Source organism: Gymnoscopelus microlampas (assembly GCF_963454915.1).
Source record: "Gymnoscopelus microlampas genome assembly, chromosome: 7".
NCBI classification, from domain to species: Eukaryota; Metazoa; Chordata; class Actinopteri; order Myctophiformes; family Myctophidae; genus Gymnoscopelus; species Gymnoscopelus microlampas.
This window is the reverse complement of record NC_139944.1, coordinates 1,997,915-2,022,985: the sequence shown is the minus strand read 5'-3', so window position 1 is coordinate 2,022,985 and position 25,071 is coordinate 1,997,915. Positions and strand designations below refer to the sequence as shown.

At 47.0% G+C, this 25,071-nt stretch overlaps 1 protein-coding gene across 6 annotated transcripts in view; it reads right to left on the bottom strand.

Annotated features, from left to right (window-relative positions):
- The window catches only part of pcif1 (phosphorylated CTD interacting factor 1), a 32,521-nt gene extending 7,735 nt beyond the window's left edge, over positions 1-24,786 (bottom strand). For 5 of the 6 annotated variants that reach the window (XR_014601093.1, XR_014601094.1, XR_014601095.1 and 2 more), the window contains exons 1-13: positions 24,679-24,786; positions 20,913-21,079; positions 19,969-20,093; positions 19,645-19,773; positions 18,172-18,305; positions 16,521-16,675; positions 13,852-13,999; positions 12,822-12,905; positions 12,633-12,732; positions 11,251-11,416; positions 4,501-4,673; positions 1,949-2,035; positions 1,278-1,462 (exon numbers count right to left, since the gene is read on the bottom strand). Coding sequence is in view for 2 of the 6 variants with exons in the window: in XM_084061618.1 (XP_083917744.1) it covers positions 1,278-1,462; positions 1,949-2,035; positions 4,501-4,673; positions 11,251-11,416; positions 12,633-12,732; positions 12,822-12,905; positions 13,852-13,999; positions 16,521-16,675; positions 18,172-18,305; positions 19,645-19,773; positions 19,969-20,093; positions 20,913-21,051 (1,625 nt within the window). In the remaining 4 variants the exon portion in view is untranslated. The remainder of the gene's footprint in view (positions 1-1,277; positions 1,463-1,948; positions 2,036-4,500; positions 4,674-11,250; positions 11,417-12,632; positions 12,733-12,821; positions 12,906-13,851; positions 14,000-16,520; positions 16,676-18,171; positions 18,306-19,644; positions 19,774-19,968; positions 20,094-20,912; positions 21,080-24,678) is intronic. The other variant, XM_084061619.1, reaches the window with a different exon arrangement.
- Positions 24,787-25,071: the final 285 nt, after the last annotated feature.

Genomic DNA, 25,071 nt, shown 5'->3' with positions numbered 1-25,071 from the left:
ACATATATATACCTATAAATAATACACATAAATACTATAATAATAATTTGCTAGTCTGGGTTAGGCTTTAAGGACCCCTTAGAAAATGAGATCATACATCTCAAGGGGTTATCCTTTCAATAAGGTACTTAAAGGTAAAGGTACTATATATATATGTCACAGGGAGATTGGCATTCCAGGGAGATTGGAAGTGGAGCGCTTGTTTTTAGGCTAGGGGCGGGGCAGCGATGCGAGGACGGCGACGACGACAACAACATGGATAAACATACATACCAGCCTCAGTGGCGCACTTCGATAATCATTGGACTCCCCATCCACTACCACTGGGAGTCTGGGTTTCACTCCCGCTTGGGACATTACTTTTTCAAACAACCGCGGACTACTTTTTTTCGCCGATAAAGTATAGTTTTGGACCATAACGGAGGCGCGCCGACTCAGCAGACCTTGAGGCGCGCCAGCAGACCATGAGTCGCGCCCGAGCGCCTCCAGGCGCGAGTGCCCACGACGACCGGCCGATGGTCTGCTAGTCGACTGAGCGCCGTCCGAGTTATGTACCGATAGGCACAGAATCGTAAATGATGTTGTGGGGACTGTGTTTGCCCCTCAGTGGTTTGCCCCAACTGCCACTCGCTGCACTAACATAGCCCGCCAGCCGCCCCCGCCCCCTCAGGCTCGCCCCCTTGTGCTTTGCGTGTGTGTGTGCGTGTGTGCGTGCATGCATGTTTGCGTGCTCGTTTGTGCGTGTGTGCATGCGTGCGTGTGTGGTGTGGGACTCATGTCTGACCTCTAGCGTTGGTTCTACAGAATTGCCTGGGGGGGGCGGACGGGCGGTGAAAATAAGCGCTTCTTTTCCATTCTCCCTGGAATGCCAATCTCCCTGTAACATATATATATACACTATATACACGAAAAAGTTTGAGAACCACTGATTTTGAAAGCATTTGTAGAATCGTCCTCAGGTCTTAATGGGTTCATTTAAACTGCAGTTTGTGTTATGAGTACATGACACACTCAGTGCCATTATAACGAGGCGACGAAGCAACAGATTTCCAAACGAGGTTGATTTTTCAGCATGAATAAAATCATCATCCTGTATGAATGCAGGCATCGTCAAAATAAAAGTTTGATCATTATGTTGCTTTTTCGTATAGTTTATTCATGTCTCTCCTGGTGTGTAATGACCTTATGAAGAAGATTGTCTAGCAAGCATTACTGACCGTCTCTCTCTCAGACACACACACACACACACACACACACACACACACACAGTGTCTCACCCTCTGGAACCGAAGTATCCGTCTATGTCGGGGAAGGCGGAGCAGAACTGTTTGAAGTAGCAGTTGAGCGGAGAAGCGAAACACTCGAAGGAAACGCCAAAGTGTTTGTTCAAGGCCTCGAACACCGGGACAGGTAACGCCCCCTGGAGGCCTGTGCCCTCATTGGACCCTCCACCGAACATCACCTGCAGAGGAACATATCGTGATCATTACGATGTATCAATTTAAATACAATGCATTCAATGCTCTTCAAGCTCCTAACGCGTTGCAATGCGATGCGTTAGGAGCTTGTAGATCTGCTATTATCACTACTTTTTTCAACATTTATTTTTTTTATGTATGAAATAAACATTGAATTTGACTGTAATGAATTAGAATTACCTTTTTTATAATAATAATTAAAAACTACATATATAGGAAACAAAAGAATACAGGAATATTTATTTAATTCGTCCCACTGTTTGGGAAACAGTGCTATAAATGACATGTGTTTGTTTACATGGCAGCCATGTTTAGGGACGGGGCCGTAGCTGAGTGACAGCAATATGTGGCAATGTCCGCTTAACCCCTAACTGCTCCCCCACCGTGGGCAGCCATCAGCTGGGTGAGGCTGAAAAATGAATGTCCCAGCCGAATCAAGCATTCAACGCATAATAGTTGGTGTTAATTACCTGATATCTCTTAACGAGGCACCACACTCTGGACAGGAACTTCTCAAAACGAGGATCATCTATACAGCTATACCTGTATAACAACTCCTACACACACACACACACACACACACACACACACACACACACACACACACACACACACACACACACACACACACACACACACACACACACACACACACACACACACACACACACACACACACACACACACACACACACACACACACACACACACAAAAAGATTAAAAAAACATTGGTGTTGGTTTGCTCAATGTAGACATCCCACCAGAATATGGATGTTGGGGTTCAGGTGCAAAGTGAAATTGACCTGAATATGAAGCGAGGATTTTGCAGCCAGACGGATCCAGAGCTATTGAGAGAGCCAGTAGGACTTTAGACTTTCATTGTAAACTTAGAATACCGTATCCACAAAACATTCATACACGTATTGCCAAAACCAACCAGTTGATTTGGAATGTGTGTTTGTGTGTGCCCACTGATGAATGCATTTTGGGGAAACACCGAGTAGGGTTTAGCTGGACCCACACTACAAGATAATCAGGGTGATTTTGAGGTCAGAAACAACCCTCCCGGGTATCGGGGGCGTTGCGTACCACAGCCTAGATCGGGAGTGAATCTCAGGCATAATAGGCTCTATTCACAGCAGCCGTATTGTGAAGACATTCACAGGTGTTGCCAATGATACTAATGAAGGCTCTGTTTCATTCTGGTCAAACAGAGTCAGGGTGCTGATATTGTGCATGTTGGCTCACTGGAAACACTCTGCTACACCAGTGGGTCTACAGTTGGGGTCCAGGGACCCTCATGGGCTTCCAAATGGCCCCTTACAGGTGTGTAACTCTGAGAGTGTACAAATACGGGTCCATTTGGTTCCATTTGTACACTCTCAGAGTTATGGGGGTCGTGGAAACCACTGTGCTACACTAAATGGAACAGAGCCTTCATTAGTATCATTAGTAACACCTGTGAAGGATGTGATAATATGGCTGCTGTGCATAGAGCCTATTATCCTCTAGTGTGAGCGATTCAAAGATCCAATCTTAAGTCTCCCCGAGTGGCTCACAGGACGGTCGGGGTTGCCCCAAGAATGTTCAAATATGTTGACATTCATCTGGATCACTACCGTCTGAGTGGAACGAAACAGTGGGGGGGGGACTGAGAGAAAGACAGTCTACAAGGAGACAGACGTGAAGTGAATGAGAGAAAGACAGTCTACTGTACATACAAGGTGTCGTGAATTGGACAGCTGAGGCTTGTAAATATGTGTGAAGAACACTGTCTATAAGGTGTCTTCTCACACATATCACAACACTGTCTATAAGGTGTCTTATCACACATATCACGTTCTTCTCCAATGCAAATAGACCTGAGGCCGATTCTAAAAACGTTTTCTGAAGTAAAAAAAAACTGAAAAATCTGATCAATGCCAACATGCAGACAAGTTGGAGAAAAGATAACGTATACTGGGGGGCGGCTATAGCTGAATGGTTAGTGAGCCCGCCTAGGGAGCCAGAGGCCCTGGTTGCCCCAGGTTTGATTCCAGGCCAGATCAGCATATGTGTCGATGAAATGAAATTTGTCCCTGAGCAAGACTCTTAACCCTTAATTGCTCACAGGTTCTCATTGGAAACAAGACCGCAAGGACTTTCATGAACGACCTGTTAAAAGGAATTATCGTTATCCTTACTCGCTATGGTTATGAAAGAAGTGTATGATAATTAATTGCTGTGGTACAACGGTTACAATGCAGATCACGTCATATAACGTTGTATGAAGAAGTATATTGCGGTGTTGCTCGAAAACCCCGATCTACAAGCTCACAACACGTCGCTTTTGTGACAGACTTTGATCTTGTAGATCTGCATTTTAACCGTTGTACCACAGCAATTCATTATCATAGCCTACATCTCAGTCTCTAAATCAGCCTATTCTGTATAACTGATTAGCTGCAGCATGTACATGTCTATCCATGCCTTATTTATGCCAGCCTAAATCCAAATGCAGGACCAACAGTAGCCAGTGCCAAAAATTACATTTCTACCTCCAATGACAGGAAAGCAAAACATTCTAGATATTTCACCCTTACTTAATTTTACTTTTAGAATGATTATACAGTTTGTTTTATTTTAATAATAATCTAATAATGGACATTTGCGTTATAGCAATGTATAGTATCTAGTTGTAGTAGATGTACCATGACTGAACCATGTTGTCTGGCCAAGTCCCAATACGTTTGTGAAACAGCGCAAAAGGAGCCTTTTTCCTAAACAATGAACACAGTAAAGAATGATGATGTTCAGGTATTTATCATTCTAATCTAAACCTTATGTTCCTGCTGTTCTACATACAGCCAACCAATTGCAGATTGAGGCTTTAACCTTTTGCTTTTATGAAATATTTAGTTTGACCACTTCAAATACTCTTTCATCTTATAAAATAACTAATAAACATAAAGATGGAAAAATAAAGATTGACGTGTTGTGAGCTTGTAGATCTTCTAACAGTAATACAGTAACAGTACTAACCAGTTTGGTAAAGTGTCCTCTGCTCAGTTTGACCATTTCTCCTTTAAACCTCAGACAGGCCACGTCGTTCTCAAAGTGCAGCTCCACGCGGGGGTGGGGGGCGGAGGGGACGGACAGACGGACAGGATAACAATACACCAACCGATCCTGGAGCTCTGCATCCTCCGTCACGTCTACTCTCACACACACACACACACACACACACACACGCACGCATCATGAATAAGGATACACAATTCCGGGAATATTGAATTAAATGATTTGACTCATTTAACCGTGAAACATAATTAAAACATCAAAACAAATTCTTGATACCCTACTCCAAAAAAAAGGACTTCTCTTTGCGTTTCTCGTGTGTGGGTGTGTGTGTGTGTGTGTGTGTGTGTACAGATAGTCATTTGTTCTTATGTTTTTTTTATATACTTAGGCTTTTCTTTTACCACAATGTTGAAATTAGATTTAGATAGCATGTCATTTAGACAGATGCTACTGTAGGTGGTGTTCATTGTTTACCTGGGATCTTATAGTTTCTAATGTACATATTATTTTGACATTACATTTAGTTTGACTCAGTTCCACAGCAGATAAATATTTGTTCTATTTTTTTTGCAGATTTGGACAGTTTTTATCGCATAGTTTGTTGATTACTTTTGACGCAGCAATGGTCTTACAATTGTTTTCATAATTCTTTTCATTTTAGAGGTATTAAAAAGGTCTTACAAGTCCTTAAATTGTTGTGTGTATAGATAGGCCTACCCTGTATACACTTGAGTAAGAAAACTATGTTGCAAATCAACGGGAACCCCCCCCCCCCCCCCCCCCCCCCGGGATCCTGACCCACAAGTTGAGAACGAGAGTTATGCATATAACTAAGGTTCTACGAATTCCGGATGACCGCCAGAGGCAGTGTTTTCAACACCTGGATATTCATCGCGCGCTCGCGCATAGGTCGAATATTAATACCAACAAAGTCACTCGTGACCTGTGTGCGCGCACGCTACCTACATAGGTGCGGTGTACACAGCGATCATCCTCTTGAAATCTTTTCGTCGAGAATGGGATTCCGAGTGACAGTCAACTCTGGCGGTCATCCGGAATTCGTAGAACCTTAGTTATATGCATAACTCTCGTTCTACTTCATTCCTTCTGACCGCCAGAGGCAGTGTTTTCAACACCTGGATGACTAATACCAACATAGTCACGAGGAACCTGCCCTTACCTGACCATCAGTTGCAGGTTGAAGAGGCCGACAGCACCGCCATCGCCATGGGATGAGGGGCGGCCACATTCACCCTATAGAAGCGGGCAAACGTGCAGGAAGAAGCCCACGCTGCTGCAGCACATATGTCAGCCAGTGGGACACCCTTCAGTGCAGCCCAGGAGGTGGACACGCTCCTGGTCGAATGACATCTCACAGGAGGAACAGGCAAACCCTTGCGTTCGTAGGCCTGTAGAATGGCATCAACAATCCAGTGAGAGAGTCGTTGTTTGGACAGAGCACATCCTTTCCTGTGCCCTCCATAACAGAGAAACAGTGCGTCCGACTTCCGAAACGCAGAAGTCACGTCCACATACTGCCTCAGGGCCCTGATGGGGCACAGCAACCCACCATCAGGATGCAATCCCTCTGCCCCTGGCTGTGGGGCATAAGCCGTCAATCTGACAGGCTGGTTGACATGGAAAGCTGAAAGCCTCTTTGGAAGGAAGGAGGGGTTGGGCCACATAGTAACCTCAGACCCATCCGAAGTCCACCTCAAACAGTCCCTGGCGACAGACAGGGCCTGGAGTTCCCCCACTCGCTTGGCAGATGTAATGGCGAGGAGGAAGGCGGTTTTAACCGACAGCCACCTGAGATCGGCCCGCTCCAGCGGCTCGAACGGCGGAGAACACAGGACCGTAGGCAAGTCCCACGAGGGCACCCGAGTGACATGCGGGGGGTGCAATCTAAGAGCTCCCTTCAGATAGCGACTCACCAAGGGATGAGATCCCACAGTACGACCGTCCACCAGCCCATGCTGAGCCGAAATGGCGGCAACATACACCCTCATTGTAGAGGCTGAGAGCCCCTTATCCAACAATGTCTGTAGATAGCGGAGCAGTATTGGTACAGAGCACATGACTGGATCCACATGTTGGCCCTCACACCAACTACGGAACAATTTCCACCTGTTAGAGTACAGCGCTCTAGTGGAGGGTGCACGAGCGTTGAGCAATGTATGGACAACCGCCTGATCGCAGGAGTTCAGCAGTGAACCCGGCCTCTCAGGGGCCAAACATGAAGCTGGAGCCGATCTGGCTGGTGATGCCAAATGCGGCCCCCTACTTGCGACAGGAGATCCGGCCTCGATGGGAGAGGCCAAGGTGCTCCGTTGAGAAGCCGTCGGATCATGGGAAACCATACCCTCCCCGGCCAGTATGGAGCCACCAGCAGCACCGTGTGACCGCATGTGGCGATTCTGTGAAGTGTCAGCCCGAGCAGTGGGATTGGAGGGAATGCGTACAAGAGGCAGTCTAGGGGCCATGGGTAGGCTAATGCGTCCTGCCCCAATGGACTGGTTGGATCCGACAGGGAGAACCACAGTCGACAGTGTGTTGATGTGCTCGAAGCAAACAGATCCACTTCTGCTCTCCCGTACCTCTCCCAGATCTCCTGGACCACTGAGGGGTCCAACCTCCACTCGCCTGGAGGAGGACTCTGGCGAGAAAGCATATCTGCAGCCTGGTTGTGAACACCTGGCAGATGTACTGCCCTGAGACTGGCAAGGCGAGGAAAAGCCCACTGAAGAAGTCTCTGAGCCTCCTGCAGAGACTGCCTGGACCTGACACCTCCCTGATGGTTCACATGGTAGACCGTTGACGTATTGTCTGATCGGACAAGGACATGTTTCCCTTCCAAGGCTGGAAGGAAATGTTTGAGGGCTAAGTACACTGCGCGGAGCTCCAGTGCATTTATATGTAGTCCCTGCTGAGCGGCCCAGGTTCCTCTGACTGTCCTGTGCTTCCACACAGCCCCCCAGCCTGAGAGAGATGCATCCGTCACCACTATCTCCCGGCGAGAGGGTAGTGAGCCCATGGCGACGCCCCGGCACAGGCTCGCCCTCCTTCTCCAGGGTTCTAGCAGCCCACGGCACTGGCTGGAGTTCCTCACCAGCCTCTTCTGGTGCCTCTTGGGGTCGAGGCCTAAGCCGTTGACCAACAGCTGCAGGGGGCGCAACGAAAGGAGTCCCAGGGGCACAATTGCGGATGCCGCAATCAATGTGCCCAGTAGACGAAGGAGCAGGCCGTATGTCAGCCTTGTACTCCCCCGTACACGAGCAACAAGGCCCACAATATCCTCCACTCTCCGCGGGGAGGGGCAGGCCCGCATTGAAACTGAGTTGAGGGCGATGCCGATGAACACAGTGGTTTGACTGGGAGCCAGAGAGCTCTTGGCGAGATTCACCGTGAGCCCTAGCTGAGCGGCATGGGCCAGAAGGGTGGACGTGTCGCTGAGTGCCTGCTCTTGGTTCGAAGCACATACCAGCCAATCGTCTAAATACGGGAGGATCCGCATGCCTCTGGCTTGCAGCGGAGCAAGCGCTGCCGCTACGCATCTGGTGAAGATCCGGGGGGCGAGAGAGAGCCCGAATGGGAGCACCCGGAACTGATAAGCCCGCCCCTTGAAAGCAAAGCGGAGAAACTGTCTGTGGTGTGGTGCTATTGGCACATGAAAATAAGCATCTTTCAGGTCGATGCTTGTGAACCAATCGTCCTTTGATACGGCCTGGAGAACATCCACAGTGCGTAGCATTCGGAAACGAAAAACCTTCAGGTACTGATTCAACTGCCTGAGGTCGAGGATGGGCCGGAGGCCGCCGTCCTTCTTCGGAATAAGGAAATAAATGGAGTAGAACCCTCTTAGCTGAGCTGAACCAGGTACACTCTCTATTGCTCTCTTCTCTAGGAGCTCTGAAATCTCCCGACTGAGGGCTTGAGACCTCAGCGGGTCGTCGACCACCGTCATCCGTACCCCAGTGAAACTTGGGGGCCGACGACTGAACTGAATTCTGTAACCCTCGGATAGCGTTGATACCACCCAAGGGTCTGAAGTCAAGGCTTCCCAGCGGCTCAGATGTTGTGGGGTGAACCGGCTGAGGCCCGGGTCGGGAGAGTCACCTCCGACTCCCCCGGTCCTGAAATGGTTTAGAGGATCGGCTGGCAGGGGCCCCACGCCTAGGAGCCCTGCCTGTGGGCGGCCGGAAGGAAGGCTGTTGGGGGCCTTGTTGGGGTTGGCCCTGCCTCGGAAAGGGACGTCTGGCTCCCGAGGAGCTCTGGTCCCTGGTTGCTGGGTAAGGAGTGCCTGTGCGCCTGGGCTGAGGTGACGGGGCTGGGCGTAAGTCTGCAAACTGCCGTCTGGACCTGTTCGCCTGAACACTACGCTCCAGGGCCTCTTGAGCTGCGGGCCCAAACATCTGGCCCGGAATGACGGGCAGTGTGCGGAGCGTCCTTCTGCACCTCTCTGTCAACGGGGCCTGGGCGAGCCACACCTGGCGACGGGCCAAAGTCAGGGTGGACATCAGTCTGCCAAGTTCTCTAGTCATATAGCCGAAGGCAGCGAGTGAGGCCTTACTCAGGGTCTGAGACGGGGCATCACCCTCCGCCGTGCGGAGGGACTGGCCTAGTGCCAGTATAAGGTGAGAAAGAGAATTCCCGATACGTGCCGCCCGAGCTGCTATATCGTAGCTCCTGGTGAGGTAGTCATCAGTTACCCTGCATTGTGCTCGTGGGCAACGAGCATCCGGTCTGAGGGCCTCATCCGGCGACACTATTAAGGACGCCACGGCCGGGTCCATAGCCGGCACGTGGTCCAATCCATATTCTCCCGCTTTGTCCATGGCCGCAAAGGCCCTGCAGTCTCGTGACAGGTTGAGACTGGCCCTGGACCTGGGATCCGACCAACACATTTGAAGCTCGGTGATGAAGTCCTCAGACACTGGCACTCTATAAGAGGGCTGCTGAGCGTGCCCGAAGAAGGCATTAGGAGGGGGGGCTTCCCCCGGGGGGACATCAAGTCCAAGTCGTGATAAGGCCAGCTGAACAGCCTCCCTAGCTGCAGAGAGCCCAGTCCCATGAGGCTCTGCCTCAGATCCCTGAGAGCCTGTCCCCGAGCGGGTGGGGGACCCGCCCGCTTCCTCCACGTCCTCATGCTGTGCCGTTCCGGACGTAAACTGGGAGTCCGAGGCTGCAATAGACATAGCATCGTCCTCATGTTGATCAGCAACATCGACAGTATCATGGCCATAGTTCCCATCTCTGACCTGGAGTGGAGGCGCTGGGGCCACAGCATCGGTGCGGGGAGCACCAGGCTGCAGTTTGAGAAGAAGGGCCTTAATTTGAGCAAACTCAGTGGTTAATGTGTCCACTTTGTGAGACAACGGATCCTCCCGACGCCTCCTCTTGGTGTCTGAGGGCTCAGTACCTGGGCGCTGGCGCTTAGAAAGACCCTTTACAGGGCTCAAGACTGGCATTCCTGAGGAAGGTATTTCGGTGTCCTCCTCAGCCGCAGCCAACCTCTCTTCCCTCTCAGCGAAAGACATTATACTGCAATTAGTGCAAGCGTCCTCCGTCAAGGCTTGCCTCAGATGCCCAATGCCAAGACAGTGTGGGCACAGGTCATGGCCATCTTCCGATCCCATAACCGCCGAGCATGTGTTACAGGTGTCACAGCCGTCATACATTGCTATGTTGCGGTGGTCCGCACGCGGTTGTAAAGCGTCAGAATGGGAAACACTCAACGCTAATACTTTATATTCCGTTGGTCCAGCGACGAGCAGTAAGGAGTGGGAAACACTCGCAATGCTGACGCTATGTTGTAAAGTGGCTGTAAAGCGGCAGAATGGGAAACACTCAACGCTAATACTTTATATTCCCTTTGGTCCAGCGACGAGCAGTAGGGAGTGGGAAACACTCGCAATGCTGAGGCTCTATGGCGGTGGGCCACACGCCGCGGTGGCGTGGTCCCTTAAAAGCGGTAGATCGCTTTTTTTTCTCCTTGTAAACAGTATGATAACTGCACTCACCGTCGCTCCAATGTACGGCTACTCCACGTTATCCGTGTCGGGACAAGCAACAACGGTGGAGCGGGCGAAGCTCACGCTGCTATCTGTTGTTAGCTTCAGTGCTAGCAAGCTAGCTCCATTCACCGCTGCAGGCTCCTACATGCTTCGTTTTCCTTTGTCCTCTTTTCTCTTCCTTTTCGGTTCTATCCGATGTATAAAACAGACTACGCAGTCTCTGGAGGACGAACTAGTCCGTAGCCCCAACCTTCTTGGTTACGAGACTACACGCGCAGCTGTAGATATCGACCTACGCCTCTTGGAGGCGAAAAGATGAAAGAGGATGATCGCTGTGTACACCGCACCTATGTAGGTAGCGTGCGCGCACACAGGTCACGAGTGACTTTGTTGGTATTAATATTCGACCTATGCGCGAGCGCGCGATGAATATCCAGGTGTTGAAAACACTGCCTCTGGCGGTCAGAAGGAATGAAGTAGAACCACTGGTTTAGACTGATAGTAGGTTCTTGGTTAACCTGTGATCCTAGTTTACTGAGGCACTACACTGACTCTCTGCATTCTATGTATGTGTTTACCTTGTTTATTGTCACTTGATAAAGAGTGTGTGTGTGTGTGTGTGTGTGTGTGTGTGTGTGTGTGTGTGTGTGTGTGTGTGTGTGTGTGTGTGTGTGTGTGTGTGTGTGTGTGTGTGTACCTGTGTTAATGTTGCTGTCTTTCATAAGGGCCAGGTGAGTCAGTCGGAGACGTCGGCTGTACTCGGCAGAGATGTGGTAGATCTTAGAGCAGATTCCTTCTACGGACTCTTTAGCTACGGACGCTACATGAGGACCACACTGCTGCCTGAGGTGCTCTAGTCTGTCCTGTTACACACACACACACACACACACACACACAGAGATTATTAAGGTCATAATGATAAATGGCCCTTTCTCAAATGCAATACGGAGGTTGTGCTCACAGTGAGTTTATCGAGTCTGAATACATACATATAGACTGTATGGTAGGCCTATATTGCATGTTTGCTCAAAATGCAGACACAGTAAAGCATGTGACTGACTGTGTGCGTGCAGTGTGTAGGGGCCTTTATGTGTGTGCGTCAGATGTGTGTGTGCATGTTCTGGGGCATTTTTTTTGTTACACTCAGCGCCCTGCGCATGTGCAACGTTTTTCACAATTAATGTATGACGTTTTAAATCACTTGACTAGGGATGGGATGATATGAAAATTACATTAAAATTATTGAGAATAACGATATTATCGTGATAATCAAAATATGCTTAAAACTTAAAATGCCACTTTTGTTAACCACTTGAATCCCCAGCATCCCTATACTAGGGGGAACGTTCGCCAAAAATAGCAGATCTACAAGCTTGCGTTGCGAGCTTGTAGATCTCTGCTATTTTTGGCGAATCGATTTGTGTAGAGTGAAATAAGAGTATACTAAATGCGCTCTTTACAGGTCCGTTTCATCAAGTATAGAGGGTTGCAGACTGGACGCTACGACGCAACACTACCAGCTCCCAGAACCGAGAGGGAAAAGTGTCACCTGGTGGCTGACTCTGAAGTGCAGCTGGGGCCCAATACACAAACGAGCAAAAACGGTTTCGACCAATGGGTTCGACTCATGAGCTCGCTCACGGAGGTGACACTACTGCGCATGCGAGGCATATCTCTATGACACGAAACGATGCGGAGGAGCCCTGTGACGTCATCGTCCCCAAACACAGAAGGCGGCGGAAAAAGGGACTATGCGCTGGTCGAGCAACTCCATAGAAGGGAATGGGCAGGGATTTACGGTTCCCACTCTAGTTCTTTTAAAACTCTATGGTCGGAAGTTGAATCACGCATGCGCGGGATGCAGAGAAAAACAATAACAACGCCTCATGGCTTCCCTTCACGTGCGTATGCACAAAATAACGGCAGAATCGCGATGCGGCTTGTGTTCACTGTAGCGAACGTCAATTTCGATTCGTATCGAAAACCACGCCACCCTCGGTTACAACAGCGGTGGAAGGTTAGCCAGTGTTATGAGAGGGCGAGCGGAGGTTAAATGTCATGTAAAGGTCAGGTCATTACCATGTAATCTTCCTTGCTGGCTGAAGTGTCCCGTCGGAGCCAGTTCATGGTGTCTTCAGCGTTCCACTTGACCACCTTACGACTTTCTGGACTGGCATTCCTACATACACACACACAGTTGGTATCATAAGTTAAGTTCTAATAATAATACTAGTAATAATAATAATAATAACAACAACAACAACAGACCTGGAGTCAATCATCTTCTTTGCTGCCTCAGCGTATTTAAAGAGCAACTTCCTGGCTTCCTCTTTGTATTTAATACGACACAACCTACAGACAGGTTGAGAGAGAGAGAGAGTGAGATGGGTAGAGTCAAGCAGACAGGTAGAGTCAAACAGACAGAGTGAGACAGACAGTAGAGTGAAGGTGGGCTTGGTACATGGTAATAGAGCTCCGAAGTCCTGCAACACTCCCACTACCCTACTGGGTCACAGAAGTATTTTTTCTATTGAAAATCCCATAGGGGACTCTTAGATCATTTTATATAAGAACTGTGTTCCAAAAATAAACAAATCAGCCCGGCGATTCTGTCAGAAAAGCTATGTGACTCTGTGTCATTTATGATATTGAGTTACATTTGATAACGTCTGTGTTTGGAGATTTTTTTTTTCTTTGGATAAATGTGTACTTTTTCACTGTCAGTTGATGCTTCATATCCATATGAGTCAAATTATTCTTGGCCCCTCTTCAGGGCGGCGCCATTGAGTTTTTCTCTGCATGTTGCTTCATTCGCTATTTTTTCTTTTTTTAAATAGCAGATCTACAAGCTCACAACGCGTCATGCAGATCAGATCAGCCATTTAAAAAAATAATATCGGGGGAATAAAGTGATTATTTTTTAGACGGGGGGTCCCTGGCACAAAATATCTTCAGATGGGGGTCCGTGGACAAGTACATATTAATCTAGGGGGTCCTTGACAAGACAAAATGTGGGAACCACTGGTTTGAAAGACATTAGGAAGCAAGCCCAAATAAGCAACTACACTTTAGAAACAAGCACAAAATCGCTTATTATATGACGGGTACTGACAGGTCATTTGACCGGACATTTACTTGTAGCAGAGTACTTCTACATTGCAGTATCGATACTTTTACTTAAGTAAAACATTTGAGTACTTTTTACACCACTGGTGGAATGAGACAGCCAGGTAGAATGAGACACAGAGTGAGACAGAAAGGTAGAGGGTGAGACGGCTAGAGTGAGACAGACGGGTACCTTATAGGGATGTCATTCATGACCTCTCTGAACATCGACGGGGAGATGACGGGCTCACATTCGCTAGGCAACAGAGGGTCGGGACCCTTGTCAATCACCTTTCTCTCCAATAGCCATCGATTAAATGACTCTCTGGGCGGTTCTATACCTGACAGACGGACAAGAAATGCAATCGGTTACCTCGTTAGAGGGTAGTTGGGAGGAGTTTAAGACAGTCCCATACACTTCCAATGTAAATAGAGAATAAACATAGAATAATTTAATATTCAACCATTACCATAACCAGAGGGTTCCCACACATTTTTACAAATGAATTTTCAAAACGTTTCCATAATATTTTACCACATTTCCAGGCCTGTAATAGCTATCATACGGTACAATGATGAGCCATTTACTCCAGTGTGCTATGCCTCATGACGAGCATAATAGAAAAAAAAGGTTTTTTAGCCATACATTATTGAACTACACACTCTTTGCAGGCACTGCGAATAGGAAAAATCCTTGTGCTTCTTGTAAACTTTAAACATCCCTGCCTGCTGCACAATGTGCATCACCTGTTGTGATTTATTCTCAAGTGAGGGCGTCACGTGAGGAAAAGAATCGATCTACAAGCTTGTAGCTATTGTGTAGAGTGAAATGAGGACGTACCAAATGTGCTCTTTACAGGTACGTTTTATCAAGTGTATTTGGTATTTAAGTGGTACTGAATTTGCAGCTTAACAAAAGCCAATAGGCTCTATGCACAGCAGCCATTTGAGAAAAATTGGGCCTCTTTTTACTTCCTTCACAGGTGTTACCAATGATACTAATGAAGGCTCTGTTCCATTCTGGTCAAACGGAGTCAGGGTGCTGATATCGTGCATGTTGGCTCACTAGAAATACTAGTGGGTCTCAAAGTGTGGTCCGGGGACCCTCATGGTTCCTTGAGAGGGTGTAACTCTGAGAGTTATGGGGGTGCTTGAAATTAAAAAGTTTGAGAACCACTGTGCTACACTAAATGGAACAGAGCCTTCATTGGTGTCATTGGTAACACCTGTGAAGGAAGCAAGGAAGGGGCCCAATTTCTGTCCAATATGGCTGCTGTGCATAGAGCCTATTCATCTTAGTGTATGACAGAGGACAATTTCACAATAAATTAAAATCTCCATGATACGATTATTGTTTTTTATCACGATAAACGCTATCCCTAGTCGGAGCACTGCGCTCTAGGTACCCTCAGAGCGCACACTGACCGCCCTGAGTCAGAAGCCACATCGCACATGCACCTACATGTAACAAAACAGATCAAATCATGTTTATACATGGGATTCATTGAATGAATTTTGAAAGATGAAAATGGTAACGTTAAGTTATTGAGTATGTCCCCTGACCGTTTGTATATTAACTGATATCAGATATATATGACGATGACACCCGAGCGCTCTGAAATCTGAGCAGATTCTCAGAGCGCGTTTCTGAACGCACCCTAATTATGGTCGGGATCCTTAAGGATTTTAACGATTCTGGTTCATTAACGATGACCTCTTAACGGTTCCCTTTAACCATTCCTAAAGTAAATAGGGGGTTCCAAATGGACCCTTACAGGTCTGTAACTCTGAGAGTGTACAAATAGAACCAAATGGACCCTTACGGATCCATTTGGTTCCATTTGTACACTCTCAAGAGTCATGGGGTCCTTGAAAATTAAAAAGTTTGAGAACCACTGGTATTGTAATTGTATATCAGAAGTCCAAATACCAGCTCTGACAGTGTGATAAAAACCTTTCCGGAAAAGGTTCCAAATGTGATGGAACCGATTCCGGTTCCTTAATGTTGGATCGGGTTCCTCCGGTTACCAGATCCCAACCCTAACCCCAGCAGCACTACATTTTCTTATGTTACATATTTCTCAAAACATTACTCATGTTTTGGGACACATTAAAAAAAAAACAATTAATTCCAAACCTTTTCCAGGCCTGGAAAACAGTTTTTCTAATTTCAAAATATTTCCAGGAATTACATGAGCGTGGGAACCCAGCCTACAGTTTAGGTGTGCTGGGTGAACAACTAGAAAGAATGTGGAAGTAGCACCACCTTCTGGCCAATAGTTCCAATGGGAACCCTCATGTGGGGATGGATCATATCAACATTACATGTCACCATTATTGTGGTCAAAATAATTTTGATTAACGATGTTATCATGATAATCAAAATATGATTTAAAATGACACTTTTGTTAAAGGAGTAGTTCACCCAAAAATGTACTTATTTTCTATCAATTACAAGCCTTGAATTCATGTAGACTTTTTTTGTTTTTGTCGCATTCCTAAGACAATAATCTATCTGATGACCGGGTCATCGGTCAATAGAATAGGAGACTCAGTCGGAGACTCTTTGAGTCTACCAGAGACTCTGCCGGTCATCAAATTATTGACTTAGGAATGCGACAAAAAACAAAAAAATCTCCATGAAAACAAAAGAAATCTCCATGAATTCAAGGCTTCATGGGATGTGTAATTGATAGAAAATAAGAAATGTTTTGGGTGAACCATTCCTTTAACCACTTGAACCCCAGTATCCATATTCTGGGGGGAACATTAGCCAAACAAATCGCAGATCTACAAGCTCACAACAAGTTATTTTTTGGCAAAAAGATTTGGTTTAGACGGGGAAAAAAGCGGTCCAAGTACCTTCTCTCTGGTAACACAGTTCGGTGTAGTGTTGTCGTAGCTTGGTGACCAGTTGAGCTCTCTGTAGTTCTATGTCGGGGTGGGGGGAAAGCAAGGGGGCGGGGGGGCGCTCTCTGATCACTGCGTTGGTCTGGATGTCAAGATCCCAGTAGATGCTGAAAATGCACACAAATACTGTCTGTAAATACACAAAAACACTGTCCGTATACCAGTAGATACTGGTAATCTTCAGCGTGCTGCAGTGGAAGTTGATGGGGAAACTATTTGGAATATCAGGTGTAAGAGTAAATGGCTGCATGTCATTCATTCTCCCTTCCCTAAAACACCCTGGACAACGCTCCACACGTCCTAGACTCTTCTCCCTTCTCTAAAACACCGTGGACAATGCTCCACATGTCCTAGACTCTTCTCCCTTCTCTAAAACACCCTGGACAACGCTCCACAGGTCCTAGACTCTTCTCCCTTCCCTAAAACACCCTGGACAACGCTCCACATGTCCTAGACTCTTCTCCCTTCCCTAAAACACCCTGGACAACGCTCCACATGTCCTAGACTCTTCTCCCTTCCCTAAAACACCCTGGACAACGCTCCACATGTCCTAGACTCTTCTCCCTTCCCTAAAACACCCTGGACAACGCTCCACATGTCCTAGACTCTTCTCCCTTCTCTAAAACACCCTGGACAACGCTCCACACGTCCTAGACTCTTCTCCCTTCTCTAAAACACCGTGGACAACGCTCCACATGTCCTAGACTCTTCTCCCTTCTCTAAAACACCCTGGACAACGCTCCACACGTCCTAGACTCTTCTCCCTTCTCTAAAACACCCTGGACAACGCTCCACACATCCTAGACTCTTCTCCCTTCTATAAAAACACCCTGGACAACGCTCCACATGTCCTAGACTCTTCTCCCTTCTATAAAAACACCCTGGACAACGCTCCACATGTCCTAGACTCTTCTCCCTTCTCTAAAACACCCTGGACAACGCTCCACATGTCCTAGACTCTTCTCCCTTCTCTAAAACACCCTGGACAACGCTCCACATGTCCTAGACTCTTCTCCCTTCTCTAAAACACCCTGGACAACGCTCCACACGTCCTAGACTCTTCTCCCTTCTCTAAAACACCCTGGACAACGCTCCACACGTCCTAGACTCTTCTCCCTTCTATAAAAACACCCTGGACAACGCTCCACATGTCCTAGACTCTTCTCCCTTCTATAAAAACACCCTGGACAACGCTCCACATGTCCTAGACTCTTCTCCCTTCCCTAAAACACCCTGGACAACGCTCCACATGTCCTAGACTCTTCTCCCTTCTATAAAAACACCCTGGACAACGCTCCACACGTCCTAGACTCTTCTCCCTTCCCTAAAACACCCTGGACAACGCTCCACATGTCCTAGACTCTTCTCCCTTCTCTAAAAACACCCTATACAACGCTCCATATGTCCTAGACTCTTCTCCCTTCCCTAAAACACCCTGGACAACGCTCCACATGTCCTAGACTCTTCTCCCTTCCCTAAAACACCCTGGACAACGCTCCACATGTCCTAGACTCTTCTCCCTTCCCTAAAACACCCTGGACAATGCTCCACATGTCCTAGACTCTTCTCCCTTCCCAAAACACCCTGGATTGTGGGTACTTACACAGCTGGTCTGTAGGGTACGGGGGCGGGGCTGGGTGTAGTGGGCACTGCTGATTGGGCCTGTTTGTCTTCAGGGGCGGAGCTCCACGGTTTAACCCCCGGCGTGCTGGGAGAGATGGGAGTTGTAGGCTCCACCTGCATACAGATAGATAGGATAGTTAGGCACAAGAGGTAGGTAGGTTAGTTATTACACAGATAGGATGGTTAGGTGGTATAGGAGGTAGGTTATTTTGGTTGACGATAGGTTAGTAAAACAGGTACAATTATTTTAAAGGCTGACATTAAAGCATAAATGACACTTTGGTAGAGGTTTGGGTTGTGCAGTTGTTGTAAACGTGTAGTTGGTGTGTGGGTTTGGGTTGTGTAGTTACAGTAACTTGTCACGATGTAACTAGTCTAGTTAGTGAGATATCTTGTGCCGCTGCTCCACTGATTAGAAATTGAAATGAGTTAACTACACCACTAGTTCCCTTATGACTAGTTAACTACACCAGTGGTTGTTCAAGTGGGGTCCAGGAGGGGGTTCCCAGCTAAATTAGTTAAAATATAGAATCAAAATCAGTTTGACCACTGCAACTCTATTTTATGCTTCAGCTATTGAACACATTAAAGTATAATCTACTACAAGCTCACAGCTAAAACTGGTAGATGTGCTATTTTTTTTTTTATCTAAATCTTCAAAATCTCTGAACATTTTGGAATAATTATGAATACATAAGTTAGTTTTGAACAAAACATTTTCAGATGGAGCAGAAACCAGATGTTTTTACCGTACATTAACACATCCCCTGCCATTGACGCAGATCTACGTCATTTCAAATCCAACGCTTGACCGCCATCTACGTCAATTCAAAGCAAAACATGTTTTTAGTGATTACGCTAGACGGCGCTCTTCGCCAAAACTATGAATGATGCCTTGACTGCGAGAGAACGATAGAACTGAAAAGAACTGGAAAAGACGTCATCGCCCAAAAAATAACTCCTTCCACTCCTATGTTATGAGATTTAGAAAACAAAAACCACATCTAGCTCGGATTTCTTCTCCCAGACAGTGTTTTTTGGTGAAAACAAGCCATATTCAACTGCCGATGACAACAATTTTGTTCCGGTGGATAGAAGAGACTCTCCCCGTACCCCCAGACAGCTTTTGTTTACATCCGTGTCCACATCGTGGCTTCCGTGGGCCTCCGTGGATCATCAAATTAAGGTAAAAACGCTGGCACTGGCGGATTAATTCATTAATACCTGGCAGTGAATGTGTTATGCCCCATTTTGTCATACAACAAGTGTCACACAAAAGTAGTGACAATAGCAGATCTACAAGCTCAAAATGCATTGTGAGCTCGTAATGGGTTGTGTAGGGGTGTAGGGGTAATGAAGATGTTTGAGAGCCACTAGTAAACCTCTAGCAACGTGTCCACGTGTTTAAACATGCTTCAGTTCATCGGCTCATTTCGGACGTTTGACATTTGACCTTGGGTCGTTTCAGGCTGTTTGACCCTGCCCCTTGCTCCTCCGAGGCCCGCCTCTTCCTCTGACCATTGCCTAGGTTACCGTCTCCTCCCCCCTCTGCTGGGGCCGCGTTCAGACCTAGAGGATCAGACTGCAGACAAATAAACAGCAAATGAGATAAATGCATGATTAACAGAACGAAATAACGACAATCGCTATACTCCTTGTAATTCCGATTCACTGAATTGAACATCAATTAGATTTCGATTTGTATTGAAAATGTTGACGCCCTTACTACTAATGCAATAACACTAATATACAATAATAATAAATTAGTCAGACTCACAATGACATCATGCTGTCCCAGTACAGGCATCTCCCACAGCGACTGGTTAGTGAACCTGTTGAAGTAGTACGGTCTGTTCTCCCTCTTAGACCAACACTTTGACCAGCCTGCCTGCACCAGCTCATCTGCACGCGCACACACACACACACACACACACACACACACACACACACACACACACACACACACACACACACACACACACACACACACACACACACACACACACACACACACACACACACACACACACACACACACACACACAGGTTAGACCAAAGTTCGGCCAGGTCCTCGCGAAAGCCTAGTTTTCTATCCTACCAGGACCTGTAGTACTGCTGGTTCTATCTCCTACCAGGACCTGTAGTACTGCTGGTTCTATCTCCTACCAGGACCTGTAGTACTGCTGGTTTTATCTCCTACCAGGACCTTTAGTACTGTTTTCTTTATCTCCTACCAGGACCTCCAGTACTGTTGGCTTTATCTTCTACCAGGACCTCTGCTGTTGGTTTTATCTCCTACCGGGACCTCTGTTACTGCTGGTTTTATATCCTACCAGGACCTCTAGTACTGCTGGTTTCATCCTACCAGGACCTCTAGTACTGCTGGTTTCATCCTACCAGGACCTCTAGTACTGCTGGTTTCATCCTACCGGGACCACTAGTATTGCTGGTTTTCTATCCTACCGGGGACCTCTAGTACTGCTGGTTTTATCTCCTACCAGGACCTAGTACTGCTGGTTTTATCTCCTACCAGGACCTCTAGTACTGCTGGTTTTATCTCCTAACAGGACCTCTAGTACTGTTGGTTTTCTACCATACTGGGACCTCTAGTAGTGCTGGTTTGATCTCATACCAGGGCCTCTGGTAGTGCTGGTTTTATCTAACAAACTAAATAGCTAACTAACTTCTGGGTTAGGTTTAGGGTTACATTAATTGTGTCACCTGGTAATTGTGTCACCTCCTGGCTCTTGGAGGTTGACGGAGAGAGCGGAGCCGGAGATCCCTGGGAGGAGGTGGAGCCTGAGGGAGACAGGGTCATAGCCGCCTCCCCCTTCACTGATCCATGATTCTCATTGGACATCCCCACGGCTCATCAGTATCACATGTATCTGTTTGGACACATGACAAGATCAAATGAAGTGAACCTTTATTGACCCCAGAAACCATGGATAAATACAATTAGAGATCCAACTGTTCGATTTAGATTCTGACACAAGACATCTGAACTGAGTCTCCCAATGACTGAACATGTATAGGCCTATACACGAATCCACGGAGCGCTGCCCTGTAGGTGGCGCCGCCATTGCTGCGGTGTCAAACTCAGTCAGCTGCTGCTGCGGTTCTGTCCGTCTGTTCACGTTACTCTTTACCTGCTTGGCTGTTGGAGCAGCCATAAACTACACAGGTTCATCCCGATTTCCAGTACATCTTTGTAAAGTTAGTGTTAGTAAAAGTTAGTAAAAAGCAGGTAAAAGAGTAACGTGAGCAGCTGATCGAATCTGACACCGCAGCAATGGCGCCGCCACCTACAGGGCAGCGCTCCGTGGATTAGTGTATATATCAATAATTAAGTACTATGTATGTTTATCAACAATTAAAGGGATATTTCACTTTCAAACATGTTTCATTTTATGGGTCATTTTAACATCTACTCTGGCTTTTGTGTTGCACCCCAGACAGTTTCTAAGTTTCTTGATTTCAGACACGCCCCCTAACTATAAACCCATTGTAACTTCAAACTACATTTCATCATTGAGAAGTAATGTCCTAATGAATGTTAGACTCATTGAAAAAACACACATCTCTGCTTCTGGTGACTTATGTTGTCCTTCTAATGTGTGTGCCTTTTTTTTCAATTACCCTTTTCATGTATCATTTTTGGGGGAAATTAATTAAAAAAATATATATATATATATGAATATTTGGACGTCAGCTCTTCATGTTGCTGCACTACGTTACTTTACCTAGAGCATGCGTCTTCAACGTTGAGAGATGAAGCAGGGAACCCCACTACATTAAAGGGATATTTCACTTTCAAACATGTTTGGGGTCATTTTAACGTCTACAGGCTTTTGTGTTTCACCCCAGAAAGTTCTTAAGTTGCTTAATTCAGTATTTAGATATTTGACATTCATTTTATCAGACACGCCCCCTTCCTACACAAACCCATTGTAACTTCAAACTCAATTTGAATCATGATAGATTCATCAAAAATACCCATCCTTTGGTTCTGGTGACTGATATTGACCTAATGTGTGAGGGGGCCGTGTTTTTTTATTGCATTTTTCATTTATTTCTTTATATTTTGTTTCCCCCCAAAATTATGAAAGATAAAAGAAAAATGTAATCGAAAAAACAAGGCCTCCTCACGCATGAGGAGCACAATATCAGTCACCAGAACCACGGACGGGCGTTTTCAGTGAATTTAACGTGGTTAAAATAGAGTTTGAAATTACAATGGGTTTGTATAGGAAGGGGGCGTGTCTGATAAAATGAATATCAAATGTCTATTCTAAATACTGAATCAAGCAACTTAAAAACTGTCTGGGGTGAAACAAAAGCCTGAGTAGCTGTTAAAATGACCCCAAACATGTTTGAAATATCCCTTTAAACCTTTTCATAAATTTCATAGATAGCTTGAAGTTCATAGACTTGTTTGAAGCCACCATCATCATGGTAGTGTACATTTATGTTTTTGTTTACACATTATCATTTCTATGAATGTGTTGGATTCATGTTGATGTGTGTTTTCAGACATTTAACCACTTAAAGCCTCAATAGTAAACTTGACCTCTGACTTTGTACTTGGCCTGCTCCTTTTCCTTCTACACCAGCCATGGTTCACATGACGCTCGCCTGTCACAAGCGTCATGGCAGTGTTATTTACATTTACAACCAGTACATCTACATAAACGTTCAGATTTCAAATATAAAGTGCTGACCCCCGCCATGACTGTCATGGTATGACAGTCATGTTTCAGGGCTACCTCTACACTACAGTACACCAAACCTCTTCACCGAAAATAGCTTGTAGATCGTCACTTTTTGGCAAATGTTCCTCACAAAACAGAGATGCAACCGGTTCATGTAAAATAAAAAGGTTCCTATCACACAAAGATGTAACTCTGAGGACCCCCTAGGGGTGGAAGACCCGGCATGAACTATAGCTTTAGGACTACTAGACTCAACTAGTGACCAGACGCCCCAGTTTGGCCGGGACTGTCCCGGTTTCAAACTGCGTGTCCAGTGTCCCGCCAAATATCTCTAAAGCATCCACAAACAAGTCCTGGTTTTCGCCACAATTCAAATAAGAGTTGTTTATAGACGTTTGTGTACATGCTCATTGCTCACACCGAACCGACCAGAAAACATAAACAATCCATTGCGTGTCTGAATTCAACTGCTGTGTGCCAATCGTCGTTGCCTGTGACTATGGCACGTATATATATATTTGCGAGTGCGTGAACGTACGTGCGTTTGCACGAATATGCACATTCATTTAAGGGTTTGAAAATATGATCACACTAGCTAGAACATAAAAAAAACATGTAAATGTAACACGGTACACGTTCCGTCTAGCAATGCCAATGGTCATACATGTGTCGTATGCACCTACAAGGCAATGCTGGGCTCGGTCGAACCCCCACATATTCTCAAATATTCGTATTGTACAGTGTTGCATTTTGGTACGTAAATATAATCAATCCATTATAGTAGCAGTCTAGCAGATATCTTGCATTGGAGTGTTTCTCACTGGTCTTTCTCACAATATAGCACTAGAGCGCATATAGCTTTTACACTTCATCGTACAACGGTGTCTCTACGGACGAGATCTGCAAGCTAATCAAAATAGCGTGTAGATCTTCTCTTTTTTTTCTTAAGTCAGGACGGGACCAGAAGACACCGTCCGTTGCGTTTTACTAGCTCTACCAGGGGAGGATAAATGACGCTCAACGGTGCCACGCATGCGCAGGCGAGAGCCTTGTGAAAACACGGAGGGACTGGGAGGAAGAAAGGAGGAGGGGGAGGAGGAAGAGGGGGAGGGGAAAGGAGGGAGGAGGAGAAAGGAGGACAACAAAGGCTTCAGCTGCTCTGCTGAGCGGCCACAGAGACGTGGAGTTTAAAAAAAAGGGGGGGGGAGAAAAAAAAAACATAACCAAAACCGGATTAAAGAGCTAGAACCGGACCGAACCGGTCTTTTAACGAACACCCCCTCCACCCTATTAAACAGCAAGCCGCCATTTTGTGTTTTTAAAAAGCAGCCGTTGCAGCTCTCGCTGCACAGCTGCAACAACAACAACAACAACGTTTAGGCGGGAAGAAGAAGCTTCTCCGCTCGCGCAGCAACAGCTGTACACGAATCGTACGGCGGCGTCGCGCGAGCCCGAAAACAGCCGATCTACAAGCCCACAGCGCGCCGCCGGCGCGGCTCGCTGTGGGCTTGTAGATCGGCTGTTTTCGGGGCGCACCGCTCGCGCGCCGCGCGACACCACAGCCGGCGGAGTACGGGCGAAACGTAGCTCCAGAATAGCAAGACAAGATGGCGGACACGCCCCTGTGTGCGATCCGAGGAGCCACGGAACATTTTGGCTCGTTTGGGGCCGTTTGCCCGCGCGCCGACGCCGGCTCTGTGCGGCTAGCGACGCCAAATGTTCCGCGGCACGCCGGTGCGTCGCGTGCGGCCAGCGGCGCCTCGGTGTGGTCCTACCTGCGGGGTTTTATGTTTGGTTGCGGGTCGCGCTGCGCGGGCTGCTACTCCGTCCTGCGTCCTGCCTCTCCCTCTCCCTCCCCGCCGGCTCAGACATCTTGTACGGCGGACCCGAGGCCCGGCACTGCGCAGGCGCGAGGGCTCGCGGCGCAGGCGCGGTCCGTCGATGGCTCGACGTGTCACCCGGGAAGACGCCATTTGCGGCGAGGCATAATAGTAGTACGCATCGCTAAGGTCTCTCGCTCTCTCTCTCTTTCTCTCCAGCGTTGCCAAACTTTGTGAGACAAATAAGCAACCAGGTCTATGAAAACAAGCCCAAACGAAGCAACTGTGCTTATGGCCATTTGAAAATAGCGTCGCATCACGACGCGTTGTGAGCTTGCAGTCGCAGAT